This window comes from Chiroxiphia lanceolata, chromosome 1, assembly GCF_009829145.1.
Source record: "Chiroxiphia lanceolata isolate bChiLan1 chromosome 1, bChiLan1.pri, whole genome shotgun sequence".
In the NCBI taxonomy this organism is placed as follows: domain Eukaryota; kingdom Metazoa; phylum Chordata; class Aves; order Passeriformes; family Pipridae; genus Chiroxiphia; species Chiroxiphia lanceolata.
Window position 1 is genome coordinate 51,520,456 of NC_045637.1, and position 25,796 is coordinate 51,546,251.

The following is a 25,796-nucleotide window of genomic DNA, read 5'->3' on the forward strand; positions in this document are numbered from 1 at the left end:
TGCTGGTGTTGCAAGAGCATATCAGAAATACTACATGTAACTGAGAGCCTATCCTGGTTCCGGTGTTCTCTTCCCCATCACAAGGTAGGAACTAGTGATAGCTGAGAGAAAGCCTTACTAGGACCACTTCTCTTTCCACTATCCACAGAAACGCCCATCAGCATCCAGACAGATGAGCCTCTGACCGCTGTCCCAGGTCAGAGATGACCTGCAGGAGCAGGATTTAGACGACTCCAGTCATTTCAGGAGTGGGGGGGTGCCTTGCAATGGAGCCACCCCTGCTGCTCTAATGCAAAAGCCAAAAGAAATCCTCATGTACCTGTATATCGGCAGCACTGCCACTTTGCACTCATGTGGTGTGAGCAGGCACACTCTGCTTCTAAACCATCATTGCACAGAAATACAGTGAAGGGAAGGTACTGAGTAAATTCATGGGAAATTAAGAGGTTTAGTTAGGAATATATAATTAAAGAAACTGAACAGACCTCCTGTGCTCTTGCTAATTGCTTTTATTTTACTGAGTGCCCAAATAACCATGCCAAGAAAGACACGGGTATCATTGCTTTGGCAGGGACAGAGTGGGAGGAGGAGAGAAAGGTCAGCTTACAAATTCATACAGCTCCTCAATCCATCCTAAACCTTTGCTTTCTATCATTTTGAAATGACAAGTCTAAGACGACGAAAGATTGACAGTCTGCTGGTTACTGTGGATCGTAAGTTAATCCCAAAAATGCCAATCAATTCTCAGCAGTCAAAAAAAAAAAAAAAAAAAAGAAGACTTCGAGCTATAAAATACTGGTCCTGTAAATGAAGAGCTTTTCTGAAAGGCAAATATTGCAAGAGTCTCCACTAAAAATACTCTTAGATATTTTTCAGGCATGAATGGGATGAAATGAAATGTGCAGATGTGAAAAAAGACACTTTGCTTAAGCTCTGGTAAATCAAGAAAAGAGAAAGAATACAAAACATAGATTTAATGGTATAAATGAACACAAAGGTCTGAGAGCAAAAACTTTACGCTTTTCACAGTGTCATCCCTGCATCCCTGCAGCTCTATAAAGGCCAGGGCTCTCTCGAAGCTGGAATGGGAATAAACAGCCTCCTGGTCAAGCTCCTAGGGAGAGGAGCCAGCAGCAGCAAACTTGGCAAGCCTGTGCCTGCCAGCAATTCCCACACACACACAAGGGAAAGGAGAAGCAGCCTCTCTTCTCACCAGCTTCTCTTTGGTTTTGGAACTGAACTTCTCCCTCCCTCCAAGGCTGAAGGCCTCCCCTAGTTGTCTTCTCCAGAAACAGTTCATGCTCAAACCTTTCTACATCAGCTTCTTCAGCCCATATTCCTCCATTATACCCCTACCACCTTACAATCCCACCAGAACAAGATAACAATGAGGAGCTCAAAAATTAAGTACTTCTGTCTTAGCTCTTTCTGGATAACGAGATTACTATAAAGTCAATTACTCTCACTGACAAACATTTGAGTAAAATATTCAGTAATAATACACAAACATTATTCAAGTGAAAACATTCAAGCCTTTGTTATTGATACATTGTAACTCCAGCCATAAAATATGTACTACATGTTAATCACAGAACCACAGATTGGCTGAGGCTGGTGGGCACCTCTGGGGATTGCCTAGTCCACCCGCCCTTCCACCTACAGTGGGTTGCTCAGGATTGTGTCCACTTGGGTTTTGAATATCTCCATGGATGGAGACTTCCAGCCTGTATGGGAAATCCGTGCCAGTGTTTGACCACGATATGATATTTACTATGATGGTAATTTTTTTTTTCTTCCATTTAAATGAAAATTCCTATCTTTCACTTTGTGGTCCTTGCCTCTTGTCCTGGCAAATGGGTACCACTGAGCATACTTTGGCTCCATCTTCTTTACTCCTCCCATCAGATATTGATAGACATTGTTAAGATCCCCCCAGAACCTTCTCTTCTCCAGGTTGAACAGTTCCAGCTCTCAGACTTTCCTCATGAAATAGATGCTCCAGGGCCTTTGTAATATCTGTGGCCCTTTGTTGGACTCTGTCCAATATGTTCATGCCTGCCTTGTACTGGGGAGTCCAGGTCCAGACTCAGCACTTTAGGAGCTGAGTAGAGGGGAAGGATGACCTCCCTTGACCTTCTGGTAATGTTGCCAAGGATGGCACTGGCCTTCTGTGTTGCCAGGGCACATTGTTGACTTTTTTCCACCTTTTTGCCCATCAGGACCCTCAGGTAATAAAAAAACCTGTATTGCAGCAACCAAGCTACCAAACCCGTATGTTCTTGTACTGTGATAAGCAAAGGGGGAAATTACGTAGAAAATGAGCAACCAACAACTTAATACAAAGATGTGACACCAACTTTCTTGTCATACAGGTACTAGTAAGACCCCAGGAAATTCCTTTGGTATTTAGTAAGATACAGGGACGAGATCAGAAAGATTTCAAATGTTATGTGCTGGATGGTGCTTCCCAGACTGGAAGCCAGTTGTGCCAGAGGAAAATTTATCAGGATTCAGAACTGGCACCTCCAAGGGACAAATTTTATTTTTCTGTGCAAGACTGTAGGCTTGGCTCCCCCACGCCAGCAGGCACCACCTCTCCCAAAAGTCTCCTTTAAGCTGCTGTGGCTCCTGTTTTGGCCTGTCCTGAAACACAACCATTTGCAGTCTTCCTGCAGGGCATTTTGGCACCCACTCTGATGATGCAGCCTGAGCCTCTCTTCTGCTGCACCTCACCCTGAATGACCCACTTTCGCTTGCTGGGGTAACCTCCAACCTACAGGACCAGCTGTTTTTGCTAGCTTTGTTTCAGCAAAGAGGTGTCCATGCTGAGGATCTGTCACGCTTGAGCTTCTTCCAGACAGAATCCAACCCTCTGTCTGACAGATTTCTCCCTGGAGGGGCAATGCCATGCTAGGACCGGTAGCTCAGGAGGGCCAAAGAGTCTCTGTTCTCAGAAGGTTTCAAGGCCTTGGCCAGGCAATGCCACAGCTGGCCTGACCCAGCCCCAGCCATTGCCCTGCTCACATCAGGGGCCTCCCCAGTCCCTTCAAACCATGATACACGGCCATGACACTGGGATCCCTGTGCACCTTCACAGATTACCTTTCTCTCACTGAGAGGGATACAGGAGGAGCTGAAGAGCAGCAAACAGCCCTCTCTGCTTTTTAGAAATGAAACTATTGCAGCCTCCAAAGTGATGCATTTAGGGGTGGCTCTACTTTGGCATTCGATACTGCAGTTTCATGTGGGTGCAGAATGCGGAGCAAGAGCTGCCTGCAGCATGGAATCAACTACAAGAGATCACATTCAGACCAAATTTTGCAGTGCTAGGGAAAACCTGAAGAGAGAAGAGACTTCTGCAACCAAACAGTTACAACAGGATTCATTTTTGCCACCAATAACCATCTCCACTGCACAGTAACTACAAGGTCAGGGCACCCTGATGGACTGAAACTTCACCTCCCTTTCTGCTTAGTCAAGGAGCACAGCAAGACGAACAAGTATCACAGCTGTGGACCTGGATTTTAAACGGAGTTTGCACGTATCTTTCTGCATGAATACATATGCAAAAATGACACTGTTGCTTTCCTCGGAAAAGCTGCCAAGCTGCCAGCGAGCAGTGTCACACTAGCACTAGCCTGGCATCAAACTCCATGCAATTACTGTAATAACTCTAGTTGGGCACGATTGCTGGAAGAAGGACAAACAGATCTGTATCATGAAATCCCAGTAGGAATAATTGGACTCGAACTGATGTTGAGGTTATCTGGTTCACATTCCTAATTAGCATTTGCACTTTCCAATGAATCTTAACAATGCACTGTATAAATGTATGGGCTGGCTCTAGCCTTGCATGCTGTAATGTATTTTGGCATGTGGCTGTACTAACCTCTTCCTTTTCCCCCTGTTCTTTCTGGTAGGGAACCATTAGTTAATTTTTTTCATTTGCAATGTGCCTGATAAAAAAGATATCAACTGTGCCCAGACCACTGATTTTATTTCATTTTACTGTTTCAATTTAAATTACTCTTTGCAATTTATTTTGGTTGACACTTTGGCTTCTACACTACATGGTCTGCACAATAGTCTCCTCTATGCAAACACAAGGAAAACACCTGCAAAAGTTAAAATGTATACGGCAACAAATAATTAGAACATACAAGAAGTTTCTCCCTCCCCTGTTACAGCTTCTGCAATTATTCTTGCAACACAAACAAGTGAAAATGACTAAGTGGTTATACTTTGTTCTCACCGCAGTGAGATCTCTCTTCCCAAAGTTCCTCCAGCTGAGTCGCTCAGTTGATGAATTCCAGCCTCCTGACAGCACATTTTCTCATTCTTTCCTTGTGAATTACCCAACTTACCCAAAAATATGCCTCATCCCAGAAAAAAAGCCCCACTACTTCTGCAAATACTCAAGACTTGCAAGCTAAAATGACTAAACTTCCAAGATCACTTTTGTATTGAGAACCCCATTTCTGGGGAAGAGATCCTAACATCACATATATGTAATAAATTATTATGCATAGGCAAATATGTAAAATTTAATGCACTTAATCTATGCATACAAACAGATGCAAATTTATAAGTGAATTCAGTGTGGTTCCAAATGCAGAGAAGCTCCTGGTCACATCACATTGCTTCCCCATCTACGGGGAGCCAATGAGAGATCCTAAACTCACACAGTTGTTCTGGTAAGAAGCACATTTTTATCAGTGAATGAAATAATAATCAACATACTATGAAATTTCCCATTTTTTTTTCTGAAAAGAGTTTGAGCTGATCAAGATATGAAGGAAATTCTAGAAGGTAATCATTGCACTTTTGGCCAGATAATTTCCAAATATGGAGAACACATTCTTTGAATAAATCGTGATTGAAGCCGAAAAAAAAAAAAGGCAAATTGTTTTTTCTTTTTTTCCCAAGAAAGATAAATGGAAGAAGTAATTCAAAAGAAGTTTAACTTCGTTTCACTTCTACACACTTTTAATTTGCATTTTCAAAGGATTTGGTTTTGTGCTGTTTACACTTCTCCACAATTTCTCTCCACAGGGAAAAGAAGATGAAGAAGAAAGATGACAGAAGAGAAAAGAAACCCAGAATTTCTTCAAATCTATCATTTCTCAACTGAAGTCTCCAGCAGGAAGCTAAGTGAGGAGCATCCAGAAAGAAGAACAGGACAGAGAATCCTTCGTGGAGTCTTAACTGGCAGAAAAAGAGTAACTTTTCTGCTGGTTTACTGAACTAAATCTTACATGTGTAATGTGCATGATAAAAACTTTTGTAAGCATAATATGACAACCACTGGAATTTAGACATCTACATCCCCTGCTGTGCTTGCCGAAAATGGCAATGGCAGTTCCAGAACATCAACAACAGTTAATTCATCTGAAAGTTCAGCATGTTGAGAGTGATGTTCTAGGCATTACACAAAACATTTTCAAGTAAGTAATTTCTGCTATGGAACAAAACCTTTGCTGAAGTTTATTGTACAACGCTGTACACCAAAGACAGAAGTAAGATATATGGAGTGACAAAGCAAACAACAAATACACACAGAGAAAAAAGCTTAAAGATAAAAGAAATTAACTAATCTTGTCTTTTTATTCCAACTATTTTAAGTTTCTTACAGAAAAAAAAATTGGGTTTGGCATATGAAGAGTATTATAAATCAAAGAATCACAGAATGGCTTGGGTTGGAAGGGACCTAAAGATCATCTGGTTCCAACGCCACTAGATCAGGTTGCTCAACGTCCCATCCAACCTGTCCTTGAACATTTCCAGGGATGGGGCATCCACAACTTCTCTGTCCCAATGTCTCATCACCCTCACAGAAAAGAATTTTCTCCTTGCATCTAACCTAAATCTTGCCTCTTTTAGTTTAAAACAGTTCCCCCTTGCCCTATCACTATCTGCCTGTGTAAAAATGTCTCTCTCCCTCCTTTCCGTAAGTCTCCTTTAACTACTGGAAGGTTGCAATGAGGTTTCCCTGGAACCTTCTCTTCTCCAGGCTGACCAACCCCAACTCTCTCAGTCCTGTCTTTACAGGAGAGGTGCTCCAGCTCTCTAGAGCATTTTTGTTACCCTCCACTGGATGAGCAGAACACATAAATGTTCATAAATTAATATGCTCATAATATAATGTAATCAATAATAATAAATGTTCATACATAAACATTTATAAGGACACATACATCCCTAGGATGGACAGAATGCTCTCATTCAATTCCTAAGCAGTTTGCCAGCACATGTAGGAGATATCGAACAAGATATTTCTGCCAGCCTTTCAGGTCACAAAAGGAAAAAAAAATATGCTCAATAAACAGAAAAGGTTCAAAGCAAAATACACTCATTTCTTGGTCCTCAAAAGGAAGTACCATTTAATGTTTTCCATAGTTCAGTGGTAAACTGTACTTAGAAATGTCTCTAGTCACAATTTTAAATACAATCGACTGAATAAACTATTTAGTCAAAAGCGGGGAAAAACTAAGAATGAAGCAATTTCAGAAAGATTTCATTGAATGAAAGCTGTACTAAAAAGACTTTTTTTTTTTCCCCCAACGTGAATATATTTCATATAAGGAAATGCTTTTCCTGAAGGCTGCATGCCAGTACAACCTTTCCAAATGTCCTATTTCTTTATTAACTTTTTTATGTGTAAACCTGCATAGAATGTCATAGTGACTAATACATTCTAATAGTTTGAAATAAAAACTTCAATACTATTCTGCTTATCTCTGATTTTTTAATTTAGACTCTATCTTATATTGCTGTGCACATACAAATGAATGCCACGTAAGGAAACTTCCAGGAGACAAGGAGGTATTTTGACATACAGTGATGACTGATCACTTTCTTTTTTCCCCCATTATGGGAGTACTATAATTTATCAGCTTATTGACATTTATCTTAATATACCATATTGAAATGTATTACCATTCCTGAAAATAACCTTTTCTGACACTTGCAAATGAAGTATTTAGATAAACAGATAAATATGTAACACTGTCCATGCTGCAGTTACATACCTGCAGCAAATGTCAATGACATTGTATAATATGACACAGTTTTTATCAGGGGCAACCTTCTTTAATGCCGTTTGAGCTTGCAATCCTAAACAGCTAGCACTAATCTAAAAAAACCCAGAGGACTGCTAAACCCCAGTAAGAAGATTGGTGACCTAGTCCCGATTCTGGCATCAAACCAAATTAGGGTTTTTGCCTTCTACATCAGCAGCAGAGATCACACCAGCACTGGCATCACATGAGCTCTAAGCGTACCGACAGGTACACCACACAGTTTGCGTCCTTAGGAAAAAAGTGGGCACTTCACTCACGGCAATGCAACTGCTTTGGGGGCACCTGAGAAAGAACAAACACTCTGGAGCATGCTTTTATACATGGAAATGTAAAAGCCATGTCTGCCTGTGCACAGTGACTACAGAAATACCTGTCAAACACGATGATTATCAAATGCATCCCAAGTGCATCAACAGAATGCATACTGTATAAACTGAGATCTGGTAACAGCTTATGAGCACTACTCTCTGATAAATGAATACAAAAATAGTGGACACGATTTCTCAATCAGCAGTTCTGTTCTCAGCACTGATTAGTCTCACACATTTGCTAAATGATGACATAAAATAATAAACAGTATTCCACATTTCTAGAGGCTTTTCAACAGAGAAAGTAACCCCCTCACTCAGCTTTCTTAAGAACACAGATTGTTTGGGCTCGGATTTTAGCTAAATGTGCAGCTGATCCATTGGCTTAATGCCTCCTGATTGCCCTACCATCTCCTGCAAAACACTCTGCAGTAACTCAGATGGGTCTCTTGGGATTCAGTAAAGCAGCTGAAGCTTTTCCAGGGAGGTTATAAATATAAATATTTTCCTTATTCTACCTATACTTGGGCCAATTCAGCAAACACTCATCTCTCCTTCTTAACTGCTAACTAACTGTGCACAAGTCTAGTAGTGCCACAGTGAGCAAGGGGAACCAATCACTACCTATAATATAAATAGTTCCTGGCAGACATTAACAACAACCAACCATAAACATTTTGTTTACTTTCAGCTGAAAAAAGCTCCACTGTCAACATAGTCCGATTTACAGAGTAATCTTGCCATATGAATTTTAAAGCCACAGAGCTCTCCCTGACCTACATTGCCAGGCTGAAGTGGAAAAAAAAAAATACATTGCACAGAAACCACAGCAAAGAGAGATGCTCTTGAGGTAGGAGAGGCAGTAGGATGATGAGCCTTTTAGATTTGGGGTACCTTAGTATTACACCATCAGTGCTGGGGTTGTGAAGAAAACTAACACAGCCTGTTCTCAAGCTACATCCCAGCTTTATCCACTTCAGATCAAAATCATTTCTGTCAGAGCAAGATAAACCATGAGAGACAGATCTTGCTGCCTATCAACACTTTGCTTTGCAAGCAGATATTTCCTCACCACCCGGTCCCGTCTCTGATATTTTGTTCACTGTATCAACAGACATGGGTAAAAAACATAAAAGCAGCCCAGTGAACACTACATGGGGCTCAGCTGGGAAAAAAAAAAATCTCTCATATGAGGCATTAGGATTTTATATGACAAGCTAATATAGTTAAGGAATGATAATAAAGTGAGATTTACTTGGTTTTGGTCTCGAAACAGCAACTCTTATTGCTAACATGGGGACAGCACCTATAAATTGGAGCAAATAGCAACAGAGTTGATGATGAATTTAGACAGCTCAGTTGGGAGCTCGAGCAAGTAGTAGGCACTTCAGTGACACAGAAATGGGGCAGGAAACATGACAAAATGCACAGAAGCTTGGCAGGAGCGTGACTGGGCAGTGACATGAAAATCAGCAACTTCTCTGTTGGATGGGCACGGGATAGATGGGGGAATGTACACACTTGTTCAGAAACAGCAAGAAGCTTTAAAATCTGAGTATCCATTTGGGAAAGGGAAAAGGATAAGCAAAGCCCTTCATCCACTCTTTGTGATTTACTTTCCAGCAGCGCTTAAAAAACATGTGTGGAGGTTGAGTGCTGGCTACACTCAGGAAGAAGCTGGAGGCAAGGACCACCCCAGGAAATAAGCCCGGAGAAGACAAACACGAAGGGAGTGATAGTCTTACCCTGGTGAGGCCATCAGCAAGGACAATGACAAGGACAGGACCCCTGTAGCCACCAGACATCTATCTGTCTGGGGTAAAGGGCAAGTGGAAGATCATCCTCTCCTAGGCTCTTGCAAACAGATTAACAAGCAATGAGCCTTGCAGTACCTCTGTTTGAGTGTGCATGACCAAACCAGTTTTTTTAACAACTTCACCAGATGGTAAACAAGCTCCTGTTGCCTGGCTTATGTCCAACTGGTGCCCCAGGGGAAGGGGACCAGAGGCAATATTTCAGTAGGAAGTTTTCAGCTAGCCATTTGTTCCCTAGAAAATGCAGCTTCAGGGCAGCTGAAACTATTTGTCAATGTAGGTGGACCCCTCTCAATAGTTTTCAACATTATGGAAAATAGCTGGCACCTCCAAAGTATCAAAATGAAGATTTTTACCTGCTAAGTCCTTCATTTCACAGCATAAATCACTTTCAGAAACTATTAACAAAAGGCAAGAGATAAGAGGACTGGATGTAGAAAACAGATGTGGAGAGGACACGTACAACTTTTTTTATTTTTTGTTATTTTAAGCTTCTGGCATTTGATTGTGGCCATGTCCTCTGTTGTGCCAAAAGGTGGAATTTAAAGCCCAACCCCTCTGTTCACTTAGTATGACATTTGGAGGAGTTACTTGGTTTTAATTCTTGGTTTCTCATTCAGTCTCTAAAATACTTTATTAACTGGAGAAAATGCAAGAGACCACCACTTAGGTGTTTTGCTACCAAGATTACAAGAGACCTTCTCCCTGAATACCACACAGCCCAGCTGCGAGAAGGTGTCAGGGAGCTGAGCCTCTCCTAGTGAGGAAGAAATGGTCCAGACCCACACCAACATCCTCCCTCAGCCTCATGGCATTTCCAAAAGGCTTAGCTTAACCTCAAGTGACTTGTTTTGATAAAGATTTCTTTAGCTTCAGTGAAATAGTAATAATTAACATCACTAAAAGAGAGTCCCAACATTTTTATTTTTGTTTCAATTATCAAGTTTAAGCAAAAAACCGTTCTCAGCTCAGCCTCACAGTTGATTATCATGAGTTGGATAACATTGGTGTCAATTTTCAGATCATTGTGCTTCTTGAATTGATGAGTATTTTAAGACATAAAAAGCTGCCTATGGTATTTGGAAAAAGAAAGCCAGAAGAATTGTACATTAACTTTATTCAGCTGAAACATATTCAGGCAATACTTAAGACTCCTACTGACATGTGTCAGGTAACATAGATCTTAAGTGAATCCCTTGGCTAATCCAAGTCAGCCCTAATTAGAAGGTCTGGGGACAGAAAACATGCTGTGTAACGGCATTGACGCCTCTCAACCCAGTCACTTTTACTGAAACATGTCCTGGGGAAGGAACAAAACCCAAAACAAAGGTCTTCATATTAAATTAAGTGAAATGTAAGCAATGAGTAGGTCAAAAGGAAAAGACTTACTAAAAAAATTCCCTCTTGCATTCAGTAATCAGTTTCACATGTAAAGCCGTTTGCAAGAGACTGTGTGGAATTCATTAAACAATTAAAATGTGCAGGGGGCAACTGAAACTGTACCCTTCAGAAATCAGAGTGCATCCTATTACAGAGGTTTCCTTCTTGACCTTAAAGCCTACCTCAAAATGGATAAGAAATTCAATGTTATTAACTCCCCATGCAAAAGCAGGTCCATGCTGAGACAGCTCCCACGAAGGGTTAGCACAGACACTGTGCAGAGAGGAGGACCCACGGGGCCATGCATTCCCCCACTGTCATACAGAAACACATGAGGATTTTTCCTCCAGAGGGAGTCTTGCAGGGCAGGAAAAGCAGCACACACAGCATTGAGGCCAGTAACAACTCCCTTTCATTTCAGGCAGTGGTAGCAGTGCAGAAATAAGTCCGCTTGTTCTCAACTCTTCAAGCCTGTCCTATGACAGTCTTTAATAACTTATTTTTTAAGGAAGCATCCATGTACTCTCACTTTTTAACAGCAAAAAGAGAAATTCATGCAAAATGCGATATTTCAACCTATTAGAGAATCCATTTATTTCACCTGCGTTTTGCCTTCAAAAAGGAGTGTCAGTCCATACTTGCATAGGGCAGAAAGGGACCTGTTTACTCCAGTCTGCTTCTGTCCATGCTACAAATCCTGGTTTCAAATGTATGGAAACAAAACTGTTTGCCATTTCAACTCAAGTACGCAACTCTGATGTCACCTAAGGACGTGGGGAAACCCATTAAGAAAGTGGGGTCTCCATCATGGAGGACATGTCCCCCCCATCTGGGGACGAAGTGACCAGAGGTTCATCACAAAGGCATAGAGGCGGCTACAGCACGGGACACCCAACCACTGCCCAGATCCCAGTGGCAGTGCGACTGAGAAAATTTGAGGAAAAAAACCCAACAACCAAACATAAACAGTGTATTTTTACCAGCCCCCTCCTACCTCAGCTGACCTCCACTCACCCAGACGTGGGGGTAGCAGTAATGCTTCGTGAGATGTCAGCTTTCCATGTGCTCTGCAGCTTATCAAAATCCTACGTCAACTCACTGCTTGATGTAGGGCTGCAGAGATGCCCCAGACAGGCTGCCATGGAAACATTTGTTTTAATTTACTGGTGGTCTGCACAATAAGAAAGTCTGAGCAGTACAGGAATGACGGAAGAGTATAAATTACCAATGTGTTCAGACAGCTGAGCCTACCAAAAAGAAATCTCATTATTTTACCATTTTACCATTTAGACAGATTACGTTATAGATTTCTGATCTCACTTTGTGAATAATAACATGTACATGTTTAGAGCAGAAACAAATACAAATTCCAACTTGTTTTAGGAAGACACTTTAAATTAGGCTATGTGTAATGGAGAGCATAACAACTGGTTCCACTTGTATCTTTTAATTAAAATGCAGTAGTCTAGATAACAGAAAATTGAAATGGGGCAGAGTGGAACAAGGAGGGAAATAAATCCCAGAAAAAGCATAACTGTATCCCTACTTAAAGCTGATGAAACCCAGAAATAAGTTACTTTGCTTGGTTTTTTGTGTCTTAGAAAAAACTTGAACTAGTCTGTTCATTGTCTTTTCTAAGGTTTTAGCAGTCTTTGATCTTGCTTTATCTTTGGTTCTTCAAACCAAAAAATGCAAAGCACTGGTCTAGCTTGCTTAACACAGAAGTCTTCAGCTAAGTCTTTGCAGTGCAGCTTTGACCACAGCTACAGCCTCTGTTGCTTTGACAGTGGACATTTCTGAGCCTGATGCTGGCTGAGAGAGGACAGTGAAGAGGCCAAGGAGAAGCACTTGCAGCAGGGGTGGACATTTAGGTGGATACCACCGCTCAGTAATCCTCTGAGCAGACTGTGTCGACTCCTGTGACTGAGTGCTCCAGCTTGCTCACAACATTGGAGAAACACGCAGCCACCCTGAGGCTGTTCTTCTTTAACAGAGTACTGGGGAAATGTCTGTGTACAGCAAATATCTCTTCTCCAGAAGCCAACAGCCTTTCCTGGGAAAGGGAGGCACCATTAGGTGCCTTTTACAGGTCCCACCTGTAAAAGGAAACCCCTCTCTGAAATAAGGCTGCCACTACCATCTGAAGGCTTCTGGACAAGAACAGCAGGAAGGGTAGAGATGGCAGCACTGGTGGTTTATGGTTTTGGAGGAGGATGAATGAACAGTTTGGGTTACCTACTTAACCTGGTTTTGGCTTGTAATGTCTTACTGCATGAAAGACTTTCTGGGTCAGGACAGATAGAGCACACAGGCAGTAACACTGCAGAGCCTCAAGGGAAGATTTTACCTGGCATTTGCTTAAGATCCTTTCACTGAATGGATACCACATTAGATGAACCCCTGTTAACCTCAGCTTTTAAGTTAGTTCTTCTACATTTTCCCTTTAGATACATCTCATACAATATGAAAACTCCCAGTGTCACAAATGCAAAGCACTAAATGTGAGAGAGACTGAAAGATACAGCAGAAAGCAGCAAAGAGGCTAAGAATTAAATATGGAACAATAAAGAGGAGCTTCTGAAACAAAGGACACCAAGGGGATAATGGATTAACCAAACCTGCCTCAGAAGTGTTTCAATCTGAGAGTATGTGCCACGTCGGCTGCCAGGTCATTAACTGGATGAACACATAATTGATAAGCTGCAGGTTGCACTCTACTGGAGAGCAATAAGCTCCTTTAAATGACATTAATATTTAACATACATAAAAAGTATTTGTCATTTGCAAACTGCTCTGTAGAGTAACTGATGGATTCTATAATAATCCCCAACTCTCAGACTAGGGAATGCAGTTCTGGAGAGATAAATACCTGGCCTGCATCCAAACCAAGATTCACTGAAATTCTAGCTCAAAATTAGGTTTCTAAGTTTCTGGTCCTTCTAGATTACATTGCTTTGTAGCCTTCAGTAGATAGAAGCATGATACACACAGAGCTGACAACATAGTATGACATTTCTGACTCACATTCACCAACTGTCACATTCCTACCGTGGGTCACTGTCCGCTCCAAAAGATGCAGCTGAGTGGGTTGGACACAAGGAATGGAAGTATTAAATATCTGATTGCCATGTGTTGTCTGCCCTTCTCACCTTTCTTTTAAAGAATTAATCTTGGGGAATTTACTGACCTCCATAACTTGGGTGTCTCAGTATACTTTATATATCTATCTGTATATATAGAGAGAGATGTGCATATATAGGGTTTTTTTCCCCATTTAAGTTGATACAGTGAGTTAACTTGTAGGTAAGCCTTCAAATATGACAGTATTTTTCTGAAACATGACAGATTTATTTCTCATGCTGCAGCACTGAGTTTCTGTGAAACAGCCACAAAACTTTGTTATTATCCAAAATTCTTGTAGGAGAACTTCACCTTCAGCCTCCTACATGATTTCCTGAGATGTCTGCTGAGACAGACCCTCAGTTTCCCTGCCCTACTAACTCCCTTTGTATATACTATTTTCTCCTCAGGAGAAAAAGCACAGTGAAAGTCACAGAATTTCTCTTGGCTGGACTCAGCATCCTTTTGCTGTAGCTAAACTTTATGCACATGGAAAGTAGACTCTCCTGGGGATCTACAAAGTGTTCTGATGGGCTGGAATGGGCTGCGCCAGAGAGGTACCTGCAGTTGCATCCTCCATACACACAACATACTGACAATACTACCTAGGAAGGATGAAAAGTCTGAATTGCCCATTTAAGGCAAGTAAATGCATAGGTCACTCCAGCTGCACTTGTTCCCTGAAATATTTGTTCCTTCTAACTAACTTCTGTTTCAACACTCTGCTCATCATTATAGCCTTACAGTTTTGTCATTGGAGGATTCACCCTTTTAGGAGCTATATTCTCATCAATATTATATTCTGCCTAGGCAGCCTGATCATCTTAGAAGCAGATAAAATGATTACTCATGACAGTCAATACAACTTCAAAATATTTCAGCAATGTAAGCAGAAAAATGAATACAAAATTTATACTGGACATTATTCAAGAGCTATTCAGAACTTGCAAAGCAGAGAAATTTCACAAGCAATAAAACATGACGGCTTGCATATGTTAGCATTTTGACACTTCAACTCCAACAGAGCTCAAGTTTAGTGGAAGAGTGCAACTTCCTATCAGAAATTATTACTCACATTTTTTGCATAAGTGGAAACCTGACATAACAAATCTCTCTTTCTGCACTATCTTAGATTCCAATAAAGCTCAGCCTGCTACAAGATTTCGATGGAAATCCTATTTGGTAAAATTCGCTTGATTGTATTCCAAAAAGTGACTCACATTTTACAAGCAAGTGGTAAGAGCTGAAACAAGTTTGACTCTTTACATAAAAGCCAGTATGAGTCATTCTTCCAGCTTAATGGCTCACATGCTATCCTTGAGAGAACAAACTGAGACTGTGGGTCAAGAAATGACCATTTAATAGTCACAAGGTATGTGGCCAAACAGCTAGTCCTAGACTGAAGGAAACAACACAGGACTCAACCAGTGAAATTAAAAGATACTCAACAGCATGGACTACCAAGTTGTTGTAAGAGTAGTAAAATACCAGCTTCTGTTCGCAACTCACTCATACCATAGCAAAATGTGGCCCAAACTGTAAAGTCAGGGTTAAATAAAAACCAGTAAGGCTTTTTCTCACATGCCATTTTCCAAAGCACTTAAAAAGAGATCAGCTGACAGACATGAGGGCCAAGCGCAACCTGATTGTAAAGATGTCGTGATTTGGCTTCCAGTCGGTACTTTTTCCTCCGCACTCTCTCCTTCTCCATGCTCCTTCGGATTCCCCTTTCAAGACTGAAGACTATTTAATCTCTGCCTTTATACTCTCCTGTTCTCCCCAGGTGACTTTTCCATGGCACTCTGAGGTTACCCAAAGAAGGTTTGGCTTTGCCAAGCCCTCCAACACACATCCTTCCGCTACTGTCCACTGCTCAGCCAAGGATCAGCCCTTCCTTGCATGCATGACCTCCTGACCCGAAGCAGGTTCAGGACAGGCTAGTTCACTGTCCAAAAATCATCTTGTTGACAACGACTGAATGGAGAAATGGGTCAACTCTGAAATGCTGAATTTTGTCATGCTTACTCCAAGGTAATCAATGTGCTCACTTTCTGCTTTTCTGGGACCTTCTGGAGTTCAAGGCAAGGAATCCTCTTGGCACGGGTCTGCCCACTGGCACAGACTGGCTCCTAAGAGTGCACTTGTCCCAAAAGTAGGCTCCTGTCAGAGTCTCAGCAGGGAAGGCAAGTTTCCTTACAGAAAAATCACAGCATCTTTTTGCCCATAACATTCAGACACAGTCATGATTCACAGACATGGATAAGCACACAAAACTCTCCACTCCCACTGTTATTTGCTCCTGAAATTTCCCCCACTTACCCAGGACATCTCTCATGCCCTTACTCATCTCACCATAGTCAGAATTACTGCATGGACAATGACTCAATGTAAGTCTCAACTCAGCAGAGTACCAAGGAAAAGAAAAGCCCAATGGGATCAAAATCCTTCTTTGTTTATGGGCTTTGTTGCCCATAATTTGTTTTCTGCATTCTTATGTGGCATGTGCCAACAAAAAATTAATCCAAAGTCTCTGGTTGTTTCAGGGAATGCTCAGAATGCCTTACCTAGCTCAAATCTGTGCACCTTCTTCAATGTCCAGAAAAAAGAATGAAAGCATCTCTGAGCTTGGCACTGGCAAAATATCAGGACATTCATCCTTTTGCTTAAATTAGAAATATAATTTCCACTATTTACTTCTGGTCAGTTGAAAAAAAAGAAGACAAAAAGCCATTTACCTCTACTTCACATGCATATTCCGATCCATCCAGGAGTGTCACTTTGCATTGCATATTTTTCGGTTTCTTGACAATCTTTAGAGGAGACTTGGAGAGTTTGCTAGATGAAGATTTTTGAGAAAGCTTGTCTTCCTCTAGTTGCTGATATTCCAGTTGTTTTGCACTTGTAGCGGCAAACTCTTGTTCTTTCTCTGTGGCCTATAGAGAGAAAGAAAGATACTTTTTGAAGTGAGATAAACCAATCATGCCATGCAGTACACTGTGCACCCTCCACCCAAGCATTTAATTGAGCCTTGTGTGGGGCTTGGACAAGAAAGCCCCTGATGTAGGACAGTCTTTATTGGAAAGATTTCCCATGTTCCTCCCAGCTATTATTTTAAAGTCTCATACCTATTAAATCATATGATGCTTCCATGGTGCCATACGGAATAGAAAAATACCATCAGGTTTGCACTAATTTTGCTGTCAGTGAGAAATCAGTCCCTGAATGAGGGTAAGGATGCCCCCCTAACAGTGTGAATTCACAGGGGGATGTTGACATGCCCGGGAGAGCAAAAGGCTACCCAAACACCTGAGCAAAGGGTTAAACAAATAGGATGGAAGTGAGGGACCAAACAACTTTTTTGTGCAGTCAACTGACTAATGGATGATAAGTACAGAATGAGACGCTGAATTTTGCTCTCTGAAGATGCACAGTAAGTCCCTCCGGCTGACAAGAAAGGTGCTATTTGAAAGACAAATATACTGCAGGGAAAAGGGGCAAGAAGAAACAACTGTGGTCACTTTTGTTTGGGTTTATCTGAGAGTAAGGCCATTTGAAGTTACCATGATACAGCGCAGCACATCGTTCTCTCCATGGCACTAGATGAAAGCCAGAGCAGCTCTACAGCATTTCACCCTTCCTAGCAACAGCACTGTGCTGCAGTCATTATCCTTCTCATCAGTTATGTCCTGATAGATTCCAAACAAAACTTCAAAAGGAGTGAAGTAATACTTAAGCTAAAGCTTAAATAAAATAAAAAAGTCTTTCTGTTATCTCACTACAAGGCAAAAAAACCCTCCACCCTCCTTTAGCTCTGAATTATTTCAGTATAATAAGCAACAAGTATTACTTGAAATATATTGTAAATTAACCCTACAAGTCTGTTTCCATTCATTGTATATAACAGACTTCATGAGAATGGAGCAAATCCATCCAAAGGCTTTAATCTGCTTTGAGACCAGAACAACCTTGCATCATATAACCAGAAACAACAGTGTACTGCTAAATCACAGTGAACTGTCCCAGAGTGATTTCATAAAAACAAGCCATAAGCTTCCCCTCTGCCTTCAGGTGAATGGGGAGAAGGGGAATTTGGAGCCAGCTGTGATACCAAAGGTGCCAGCTCCCACCAAAGCCCCAGCAAATTACAAAGAGGTGAGGCAAGACCCCATGGTCCTACTTTCTCTGCAACAGAGGACATAGCAATGGTCTCCTGCACTTCCTGGGTGGGGAGGCTAGAAGAAAATGGAACTAGAAAGATAAAAAAGCAAGAGCTGGTTTCAAAGTCCACCACATCTCCCGAGCCATGGATTTTCTTCCCCAGGAGCAGACCAGTACCTGCCATCTCTTCTCCCATCTAGCTCCAGCACTAAAGGACTTTCTCCTTCCAGTACTTGGACATCAGCTTTGACATCTGGATGTCAAGGTCCTAACATACCTTGAAGACTGTCAGAAGATGGAGGCACAAAGTATGTCAGTGGATTAGCTGTTTGCTGAGCATTTAACACTCACAGCAGCTGTGACAAAGAGAGAGAGTCCCCCTCGGCTCACAGCAAGGCTTGAGGTCAGCTAACCTTCTACCACCTCCACAACCAGCTGGCAAGCGGTCCAGGCTGGTGCACTGAGATATAAAAAAGACTGAAGATGCCTCCTCCTAGGGCCTCTGTGCAGAGCTGCACTGCTGCTGATGGACAGAGGTGCCCTTTGATGATTTCTGTACATTTTGTTAAAAGAAATCTGCCAGGGAAGCTGCATGTGCTTATATGTGGGTGCAGAAGTCATTCTGGGGATGAAAAAAAAGCAGCACTGTCATACACAGTGGCTCATGACATTTCTGATGTGAGAGTTACTACCCTACTCCAACAAAAAAAAAAACACCAATGAAATACCCCAGACACATGAAACTTACTAATCTTTTACAAGAAAACAGAAAAGCTGCTTGAGAGAAAAGCCCACAACAACAAGGGTGCCCATCACCCATTTAAACTTGAGAACTATATTTAGCCTGCAAGTAATTTCTGGGAATCCTAACGGACTAGTAATTATTTTCCTTCATAAAGACACTTGGTAACTTAAGACCACAGCAGAGTTTTGTTTATTTATAAATATTTAAAAATATTACTGAGGTTATTTTGTTTGTTAAGGTTCCCTTCTACATTAAGATCAGGGGAATGTGTCTAGGTTAAAATCATACAGAAGATTTTCTCTCATTTGTCTGGAGAAAAAAACATGCCAAGAACTATTAGAGAAGATTACCCCAAACTATGCTGACATGTTCAGGCACTGAGGTACCTTCAGACTGTATTAAGACCCTTCTTCCTAAAGAAACCTGACATTCTGGAATCTAGGAAAAAAAGATAGCCAGTGAAAAATCCATGTACACAGTGAATCATTTTGAACTCTGCAAGCGTAGCTGCATTTTCTTCTAAATTCTTCTCCAAGATACTTTTGTACCATATTTTTGCAGTATTTTTGGTGTCATCGGCTAAATTCTAGTGCAGCAGAAGTTGCTTCAGGATTTGCATTTTTTGAGCATAACCTCTTTCATCTATGACATAGTATGTTCAAGCCCTTCTGAAGCTGCACCTCCTCTCAAAAGAAGCCTTTGGAGTCTCGGGATTCAGCAGTAATGATCATGGCTACTTCACAGCTTCTCATTAGGGTATGAAGTGATATTACCACGCTAGCACAACACATTAATCCCATCTACTTATGGTAGTTGCTTGGAAATATTGGTGCCCAACCCATGTGATGCCACTTTCTCTTTTTCAAAGAGACAGGAAGGCAGGCATATAGTTAGGCTGCATTATTACACCTGATAGGAAGGACTTATTTCTCTAATAACTATTAATCTCAGTACGGAAAGGTTCTTCCTCTTCATTAAAATGTTTTGGGTTTTTTATGTGTATAGGATGACAAAAGACACTTTCATGGATTGGTGACCTAAATCTTTCTTCCCAAGGTTCTCTCATATGAGCAAGAGAAAAATCAATTTCCTCACTACAATTACAGACATCAAGGAAGAGAATGAGCAGCTTGAAGTTTTGGTTTTTTTAATGACACCATTGCAAATAGCTTTGTCTCTTAGTGCTGCTTTTGAGTGGTTCTTTCCTGTGATACAGACACTTAAGCCACTGTGAAATGTACTGGGCCTACCATCACTGTTGGATTTGGCAGTCTGTTTACAGCATGGACATTTGGATTCAATCTGGTAATCTCAACAGGAAGGTGTCGCATATCTCTTTCACTAACCCAGTTTTTCTATCAAGCCTTCTACAGACACCAGCTCACTGTGATCTCCTTTGGGAAAGAAAGGGATCACGTAGTACATGAGAGCATCTCAGGTCTGCAAACTCACACCTCTTAATAAAGATGGACAGTTTTGGTGTCTGATTTGGGGTGGGTTTTTGTGTGTGTGGTTATTTTGGGGTTGGATTTCTTTTGTGGTTTGGGGTTTTTTGGTTTATTTACTTTTTTAAGATGAAAAGAAACTTGAAGTGGAATGATTACTGAAAATGTCTGGAAAAACAAAATAATACTACTTATGCCTAGGACTGATAAAATTACACTTTAAATTAATGACCAGTTTATTCAACACCTTCCTCTTCTGGACAAGCAGCCCTGTTTCTTTCCCCCAAAATAATTACAGGCAATTTCTGATCTATTTCAGAGACCAAAATTGTCCCAACACATAATTGGTGGATGTGGGAGCAAGAACAGAGAGGTGTCTAGTGGGCAATGGAGTGAGGCTATCAAGGGTTATCAACAATAGAAATGGACAGCGATTCAAAAAAACCCTCAGTTTGGCTGAACTTCAACAGCAATCAACAGCAGAAATCCTGCCCTGCTATGTCTACTTCTCGAGATGGAAGATTTTAGACACCTGTTTTAATTTGGTCCCAGAAACATTTGTTGTCCCAAGCATTTAGGTAATGCACTCTACCGGAGTGAGATACAAAAATATTTTGTATCTGAAATTGCTTATACGCTCATTTTTTCCACACCAACACTAAGTTTGGGCTGTAGCTTTCTGAAAAAAAAGCTTAAAACCCAAGACCACAGCCAGCCCCAGAGAGCTTCTAGAGCAGCACTCACATTGATTTTAAGTAACACCTTACATCTGCTTGCTTCATCAGCACTGTCTCTTCCAGTCAGGTAAAATAACAGGAGCCCACTTCAAACAGCCAGAAATTTTTTAAAGGATGGAGGAGAGGAGGAGTTAGACTGACTCTCCAAAGGTGAATGTGATCAGATGAGGGTCACAACCTTATTGAGCTAAGTGAAGTGATTTGCAGGTACCTCATTATTTGTGGGTCAGTTACCCACGAAGAACAATGTCTGTTAATCCTATTGACTGGAAATTATTAACGGGAAGAAGAAAGCAGCTTCCGCAAATTTAATAAGTGCTACAATGAACTAAATGGAAAAGCACACGATAGCTCTTCTGAAACCTATTACATGAATAGTTCAGGTAATTATAATGCAGTTATTCCAGAACCATGAGAAACTTAAGGGACCACAGACTTCATGGCTCACACATCAGACAAGCAAGCATGAAGTCAGTGTTCAGCAGGTGTCAAAAGAAATGAACTCTGAAAACATTTTCAGCTTCATAAAAACTGACACTGTGTGCTATCTAATGCAAATGCAAGATCGAAGATGTTTCCTGCTTAGTTAATGAGACTACCCTTATATTTAAGCAGTGGATGCAGAAATACCTGTCACGAACTTCAAAACATTCTGCATGAGAACTATTATTCTTTAAATGCAAAAGGCCAGCCAGCCAAGATCTACAGCATCACATCAAACACCCTTCCATGCGTCACTGAATATATATTTCCTCTCCTAACATACCAGACTCGTTATTTCCCAGGAGCAGTAAGTGGGTACACAGTTACTTGCATGCTCAGGCTCCCTTACCTGCTCCTTTTTCACTGGTGTGCTGTGTGCTGCCACAGCTGAGAACTGCTCGAGTGCGTTTTGAGGTTCTTCACTTGGCTGCTGTTGCTGCTGTTGCTGCTGCTGGTCCTGCGGCTGGGTCTCTGCTGCCCCTTGCTGCGCAGGGCTCTCCTGCTGATCTTGCTCTTTATCCTTGGACTCGGAGTCCGATCCTGATTCTGTAGTCATGGTTGGTTATTCTGCAAAACAAGGTGAACAGACCCACTGAGTACACTCTCATAGCCGTGAATTTGTAAGCTAGGCTTACAAAATGAAGAAAGATCGGGTACAAAGTTTTAGTCTTAATATCCTCAGAATTTAAAGTGGCTATCACACTGATCCAACTGCCATCCCTAGGAAAGCTTCCCTGGTGTAAAAGACCAGGTCTAAATGCATCCATACTCTAAGGAAGAGTGTTTTTCCATAAAATCTTATTTTACACTGTAATACACTGACATTATAGGACTTCTGTTCCAACTAAATACAGAATACATAGTTCATAATTCATAGAGGGAGAGCAACATGATGAGAAAAACTTATGTGATTGAGGGCCCTAAATCCGACAAAATCCACTGCAGTTCTAAAGCATTTAGAAACTTTTGAAAAATTAAATCTTTTGTCCTTTACATTGAAACCAATACAGCTTGAGCTCCTCAACATCTGCACTCCCTTTGGGAAATGTACTCAAGTGCTTTTGATGCTTCCAGGCAACATATTATCTGTTGGACTCCATGATCTTAGAGGTCTTTTCCAGCCTAAAGGATTCTGTGATTCTGCATGTGCTAGAATGTGCCAATTCTCCAACTACATACAAGCAAAACCAAACGTTAAAAAAATACTGTGATTTTGTATCAAAACAAGGATTTGAAAAAGCAGGCTCTGCGCCAGTTCAGTAAAGGGAGTGTGCTTTCATGTTTGTTACTCATATGTTCTCAGATCTCACAAACTTTGCTTGAGCATTTTGCTTTTAAGAAACAAACCAGTCTGCTGAAATCTATTTCTGTTCATCATCAGGACATGATTCCTTTAACCTGGTAACCATAGCTACTGTGTAATTATAGGTGGTTCCACAGAATACATCTGCTAACTCATCTGCTAGGAATTCACTATCATCTACTAGAATACACTACAATGTTTACTAGTAGAAGTAGGTTTATTATAGATCACAAGAAAAATAAACTATTTTTTTTATAAATGTTTAATAAGCTAAATTGTTTGACAGAAAATGTTTTAAATTAGGCCAATTACTATTTCCAAACTCATTTACGTATTCTGCACTTTCAAGGCTAAGCTCTCTAGTGAATACATGTCCCTGTAGAGCAAAGCAAGTAACAGCATTCAGCCTGTGCTCAGCTTTTGTCCTGTGTATGAGGATAGAAGTGCATGTTCCTACCCCATGCAAGCCAAAATAACACAAGAGAGAAGTAGAACTAGAAAGCATACATGGTAGATTTATGCTTCAGGCCACATTTTCGAAGTACTAACGTGTGACACACTTGTTTAGGAACACATCATAAATTTCTACACTCAAACTGGCACAACTGTAAAAGAAAAGCCCTTTTAAAACGCATTATTTAACAAATTGTCTTTAGCGTCTACAAAAAAGCAATAATTAGCTTGGGTCTTAAAATGTGACAGTCAGAAATGTGTTCACCTAATTGAACTTCAGCTGTCTGTATCTGAGGTGGTCACTTTAAATGTGGAGGAGGAAAACAGACGTTTCAGAGAGCGATTCATCTGACCTATTTTAGATTCCTGCTTTAAGCTGAGATAAATCACATATTAGCGCAGCTTCGTCCAACTCACTACAAAGGAAGCCTAAACAAGTTCCTCCAATGTAGATCACACAAACCCATCCTCTATGTTCAATTCTCCTAAGCCACTCTTTTTTGAACGCTTTAAACATTAAATTCCAGAACAACATTATTCTCTCAGAGTTTTGGTTTACCCATCTGTCAATTCAACATGGAATAAACTATTTTTCATCTGATGCTGTTACAGCTGCCTTGAAAAGCACGCAGGCCTCCATGAATGTCCCAAGTTTCCCCCAACACCATATTTTGTACAAGCGTATGAAAATATGAAATGCAAATTAACCAAATAGTTATCTCAGTAAACTCAAACTACGTATTTGATTTTCTTTTCCAGAAACTACGCATTAGGAAGTAGCCAAAACCTAACTTACCGCTACAAAAATCATTGATCAAACAACACTAAAGAGGACCTATGACCAATACAACGTGTAATGCATGAAAGTTGTAGTATCAAGTCTTTATTTTCCTCCCTCTTGGTATGAATTAGAGCAGTGTAAATAAAAAGTAGCTATCATGCTTGCTGTTTAGAAAGAGGTATTAAGGAGGTATAAGATATATATAAGAGGTGTATATATATAAGGATATAAGAGGTGTATATTCATTTTCATGGCTGAGCTTCGCAAACGAAGATTTGGGAAGGTTTTATCCACATTTGTTACAGGTACGTTGGTGACTTATGAGGCCAATACGTGACAGACATATCCGATTGCAAAAGGCACAACAGAAAGACTCCTTAGATGGTGTATTCCGCAGGACACGGTTCTTCCTGCGATGCCTTTTCTCCTCGAGAGTGATCCTGCGTGTGTTCTCAAAGGCATCCGCAGCGTTATAGATGGTGTGTCTCCAGGCCTCCCGATTGGAGGCCAGAGTAGACCAATTATGGTGATCAATATGGCCAAGGCTGAGATGCTGTTTCAGGGAGTCCTTGAATCTTTTCTTCGAGGCTCCTCTCTTGCGACAGCCAGTGGCAAGTTCACCATAGAGCAAGATCTTAGGGAGGCGGTGGTCCTTCATCCTTGAGACGTGCCCTGCCCATCGCAGCTGTGTTCTCATCAGTATGGCCTCTACACTTGTGACTGCTGCTTGCTCAAGAACAGATGTATTGGTCATATAATCTGACCAGTGGATGTTTAAGATTGTACGGAGGCAGCGCTGATGGAAGCGTTCTAGGAGACGCAGGTGGTGGCGGTAGATGACCCATGATTAGGAACCATATAGGAGAGTAGACAGCACTATGGCTCTGTAAACACTGATCTTGGTGCTTTTCTTCAAGTGTTTATTACGCCATACTCTTTTGTGGAGTTTTCCGAAAGCACTGTATGCCTTTGCCAACCTGTTGTCTATCTCCCCGTCAATCTTACCATCCGAGGAGATGAGGCTACCAAGGTAATTAAACTGCTGGACTGATTTGAGCTCTGATTCGCCAATGGTGATATGGGGATGATGGAAGACTTCCTGAGGTGCAGGTTGATGGAGAACTACTGTCTTCTTTAAGCTGACTTCCAGCCCAAAGAGCTCAGCAGCATCTGCAAAGCAGGATGTTAAATGCTGCAGAGCTGCTTCTGTGTGGGCAACAAGGGCCCTGGGTGTATATATAAGGATATATATATAAGAAGTACAGGATTGGACTACCAGCCAATACAAATCAAAACTCTGTCTTCCTTCAGCTGTCATCATGGTGTCACTTGAAGCTCATTTTTGCACCCTGTGTAGCTTCTTTCCTAATGACCATTTGTATCCTAGCTGTTTGTAAGCACGGAAACACAGCCATTTAAATCAGCCCCATAAACCACAACTTCATGTAGCATGAGATAAAAACAAGTTTTATTTTTCCTGCCAGTTATCATGTTGAATCTCAGGGAAAAACAAACGTGGTTCTTATATTCTTCTGGGACATTCCCACATGAAACACAGCCTTACAATACTGAGTTACTCTCTAGGATTGGTTTTCTCTCCAGTTCCATGAGTCCTTGCTGGCTTTAAGAGTGCTTTGTTAGAAAACTTTGTGTGCATTAAGAAATCTTTTAGCATAAGAGATTCCCTGGATACAGTATTACTGTCATTAGTCAGACAGCAGATGGGTTTAATTAACCTAAGGTTACCCATTTCCAAACGTCTTTATTTCCCCACGCATACATGTTTAGTAACAAATACTGAGAACAAAATACTATTCATTTCATGCTGTTATGTTACAGGTGTAAATAGAAGCAAAGTAAACACATTGTGAATCCAATCTCTTACAAACCGCTCAGATGACTGTATTATTAAGATTTATCTCATTCCACCTAGTGCAGGTTGAAAATACCTAAATTGCAAGACAAAAACCAACATTCCTCTCTCAGTGCA

General features: G+C 41.1%; 1 protein-coding gene across 31 annotated transcripts in view; it reads right to left on the minus strand.

Moving 5' to 3' along the window:
* EPB41L3 (erythrocyte membrane protein band 4.1 like 3) overlaps positions 1-25,796 on the minus strand; it is a 143,167-nt gene that overhangs the window by 44,819 nt on the left and 72,552 nt on the right. For 30 of the 31 annotated variants that reach the window (XM_032680017.1, XM_032680024.1, XM_032680210.1 and 27 more), the window contains 2 exons: positions 21,619-21,836; positions 16,437-16,634 (listed from right to left, as the gene is read on the minus strand). In XM_032680017.1, coding sequence (XP_032535908.1) covers positions 16,437-16,634; positions 21,619-21,825 — 405 coding nt within the window. In that variant the 5' untranslated portion in view covers positions 21,826-21,836. The remainder of the gene's footprint in view (positions 1-16,436; positions 16,635-21,618; positions 21,837-25,796) is intronic. The other variant, XM_032680240.1, reaches the window with a different exon arrangement.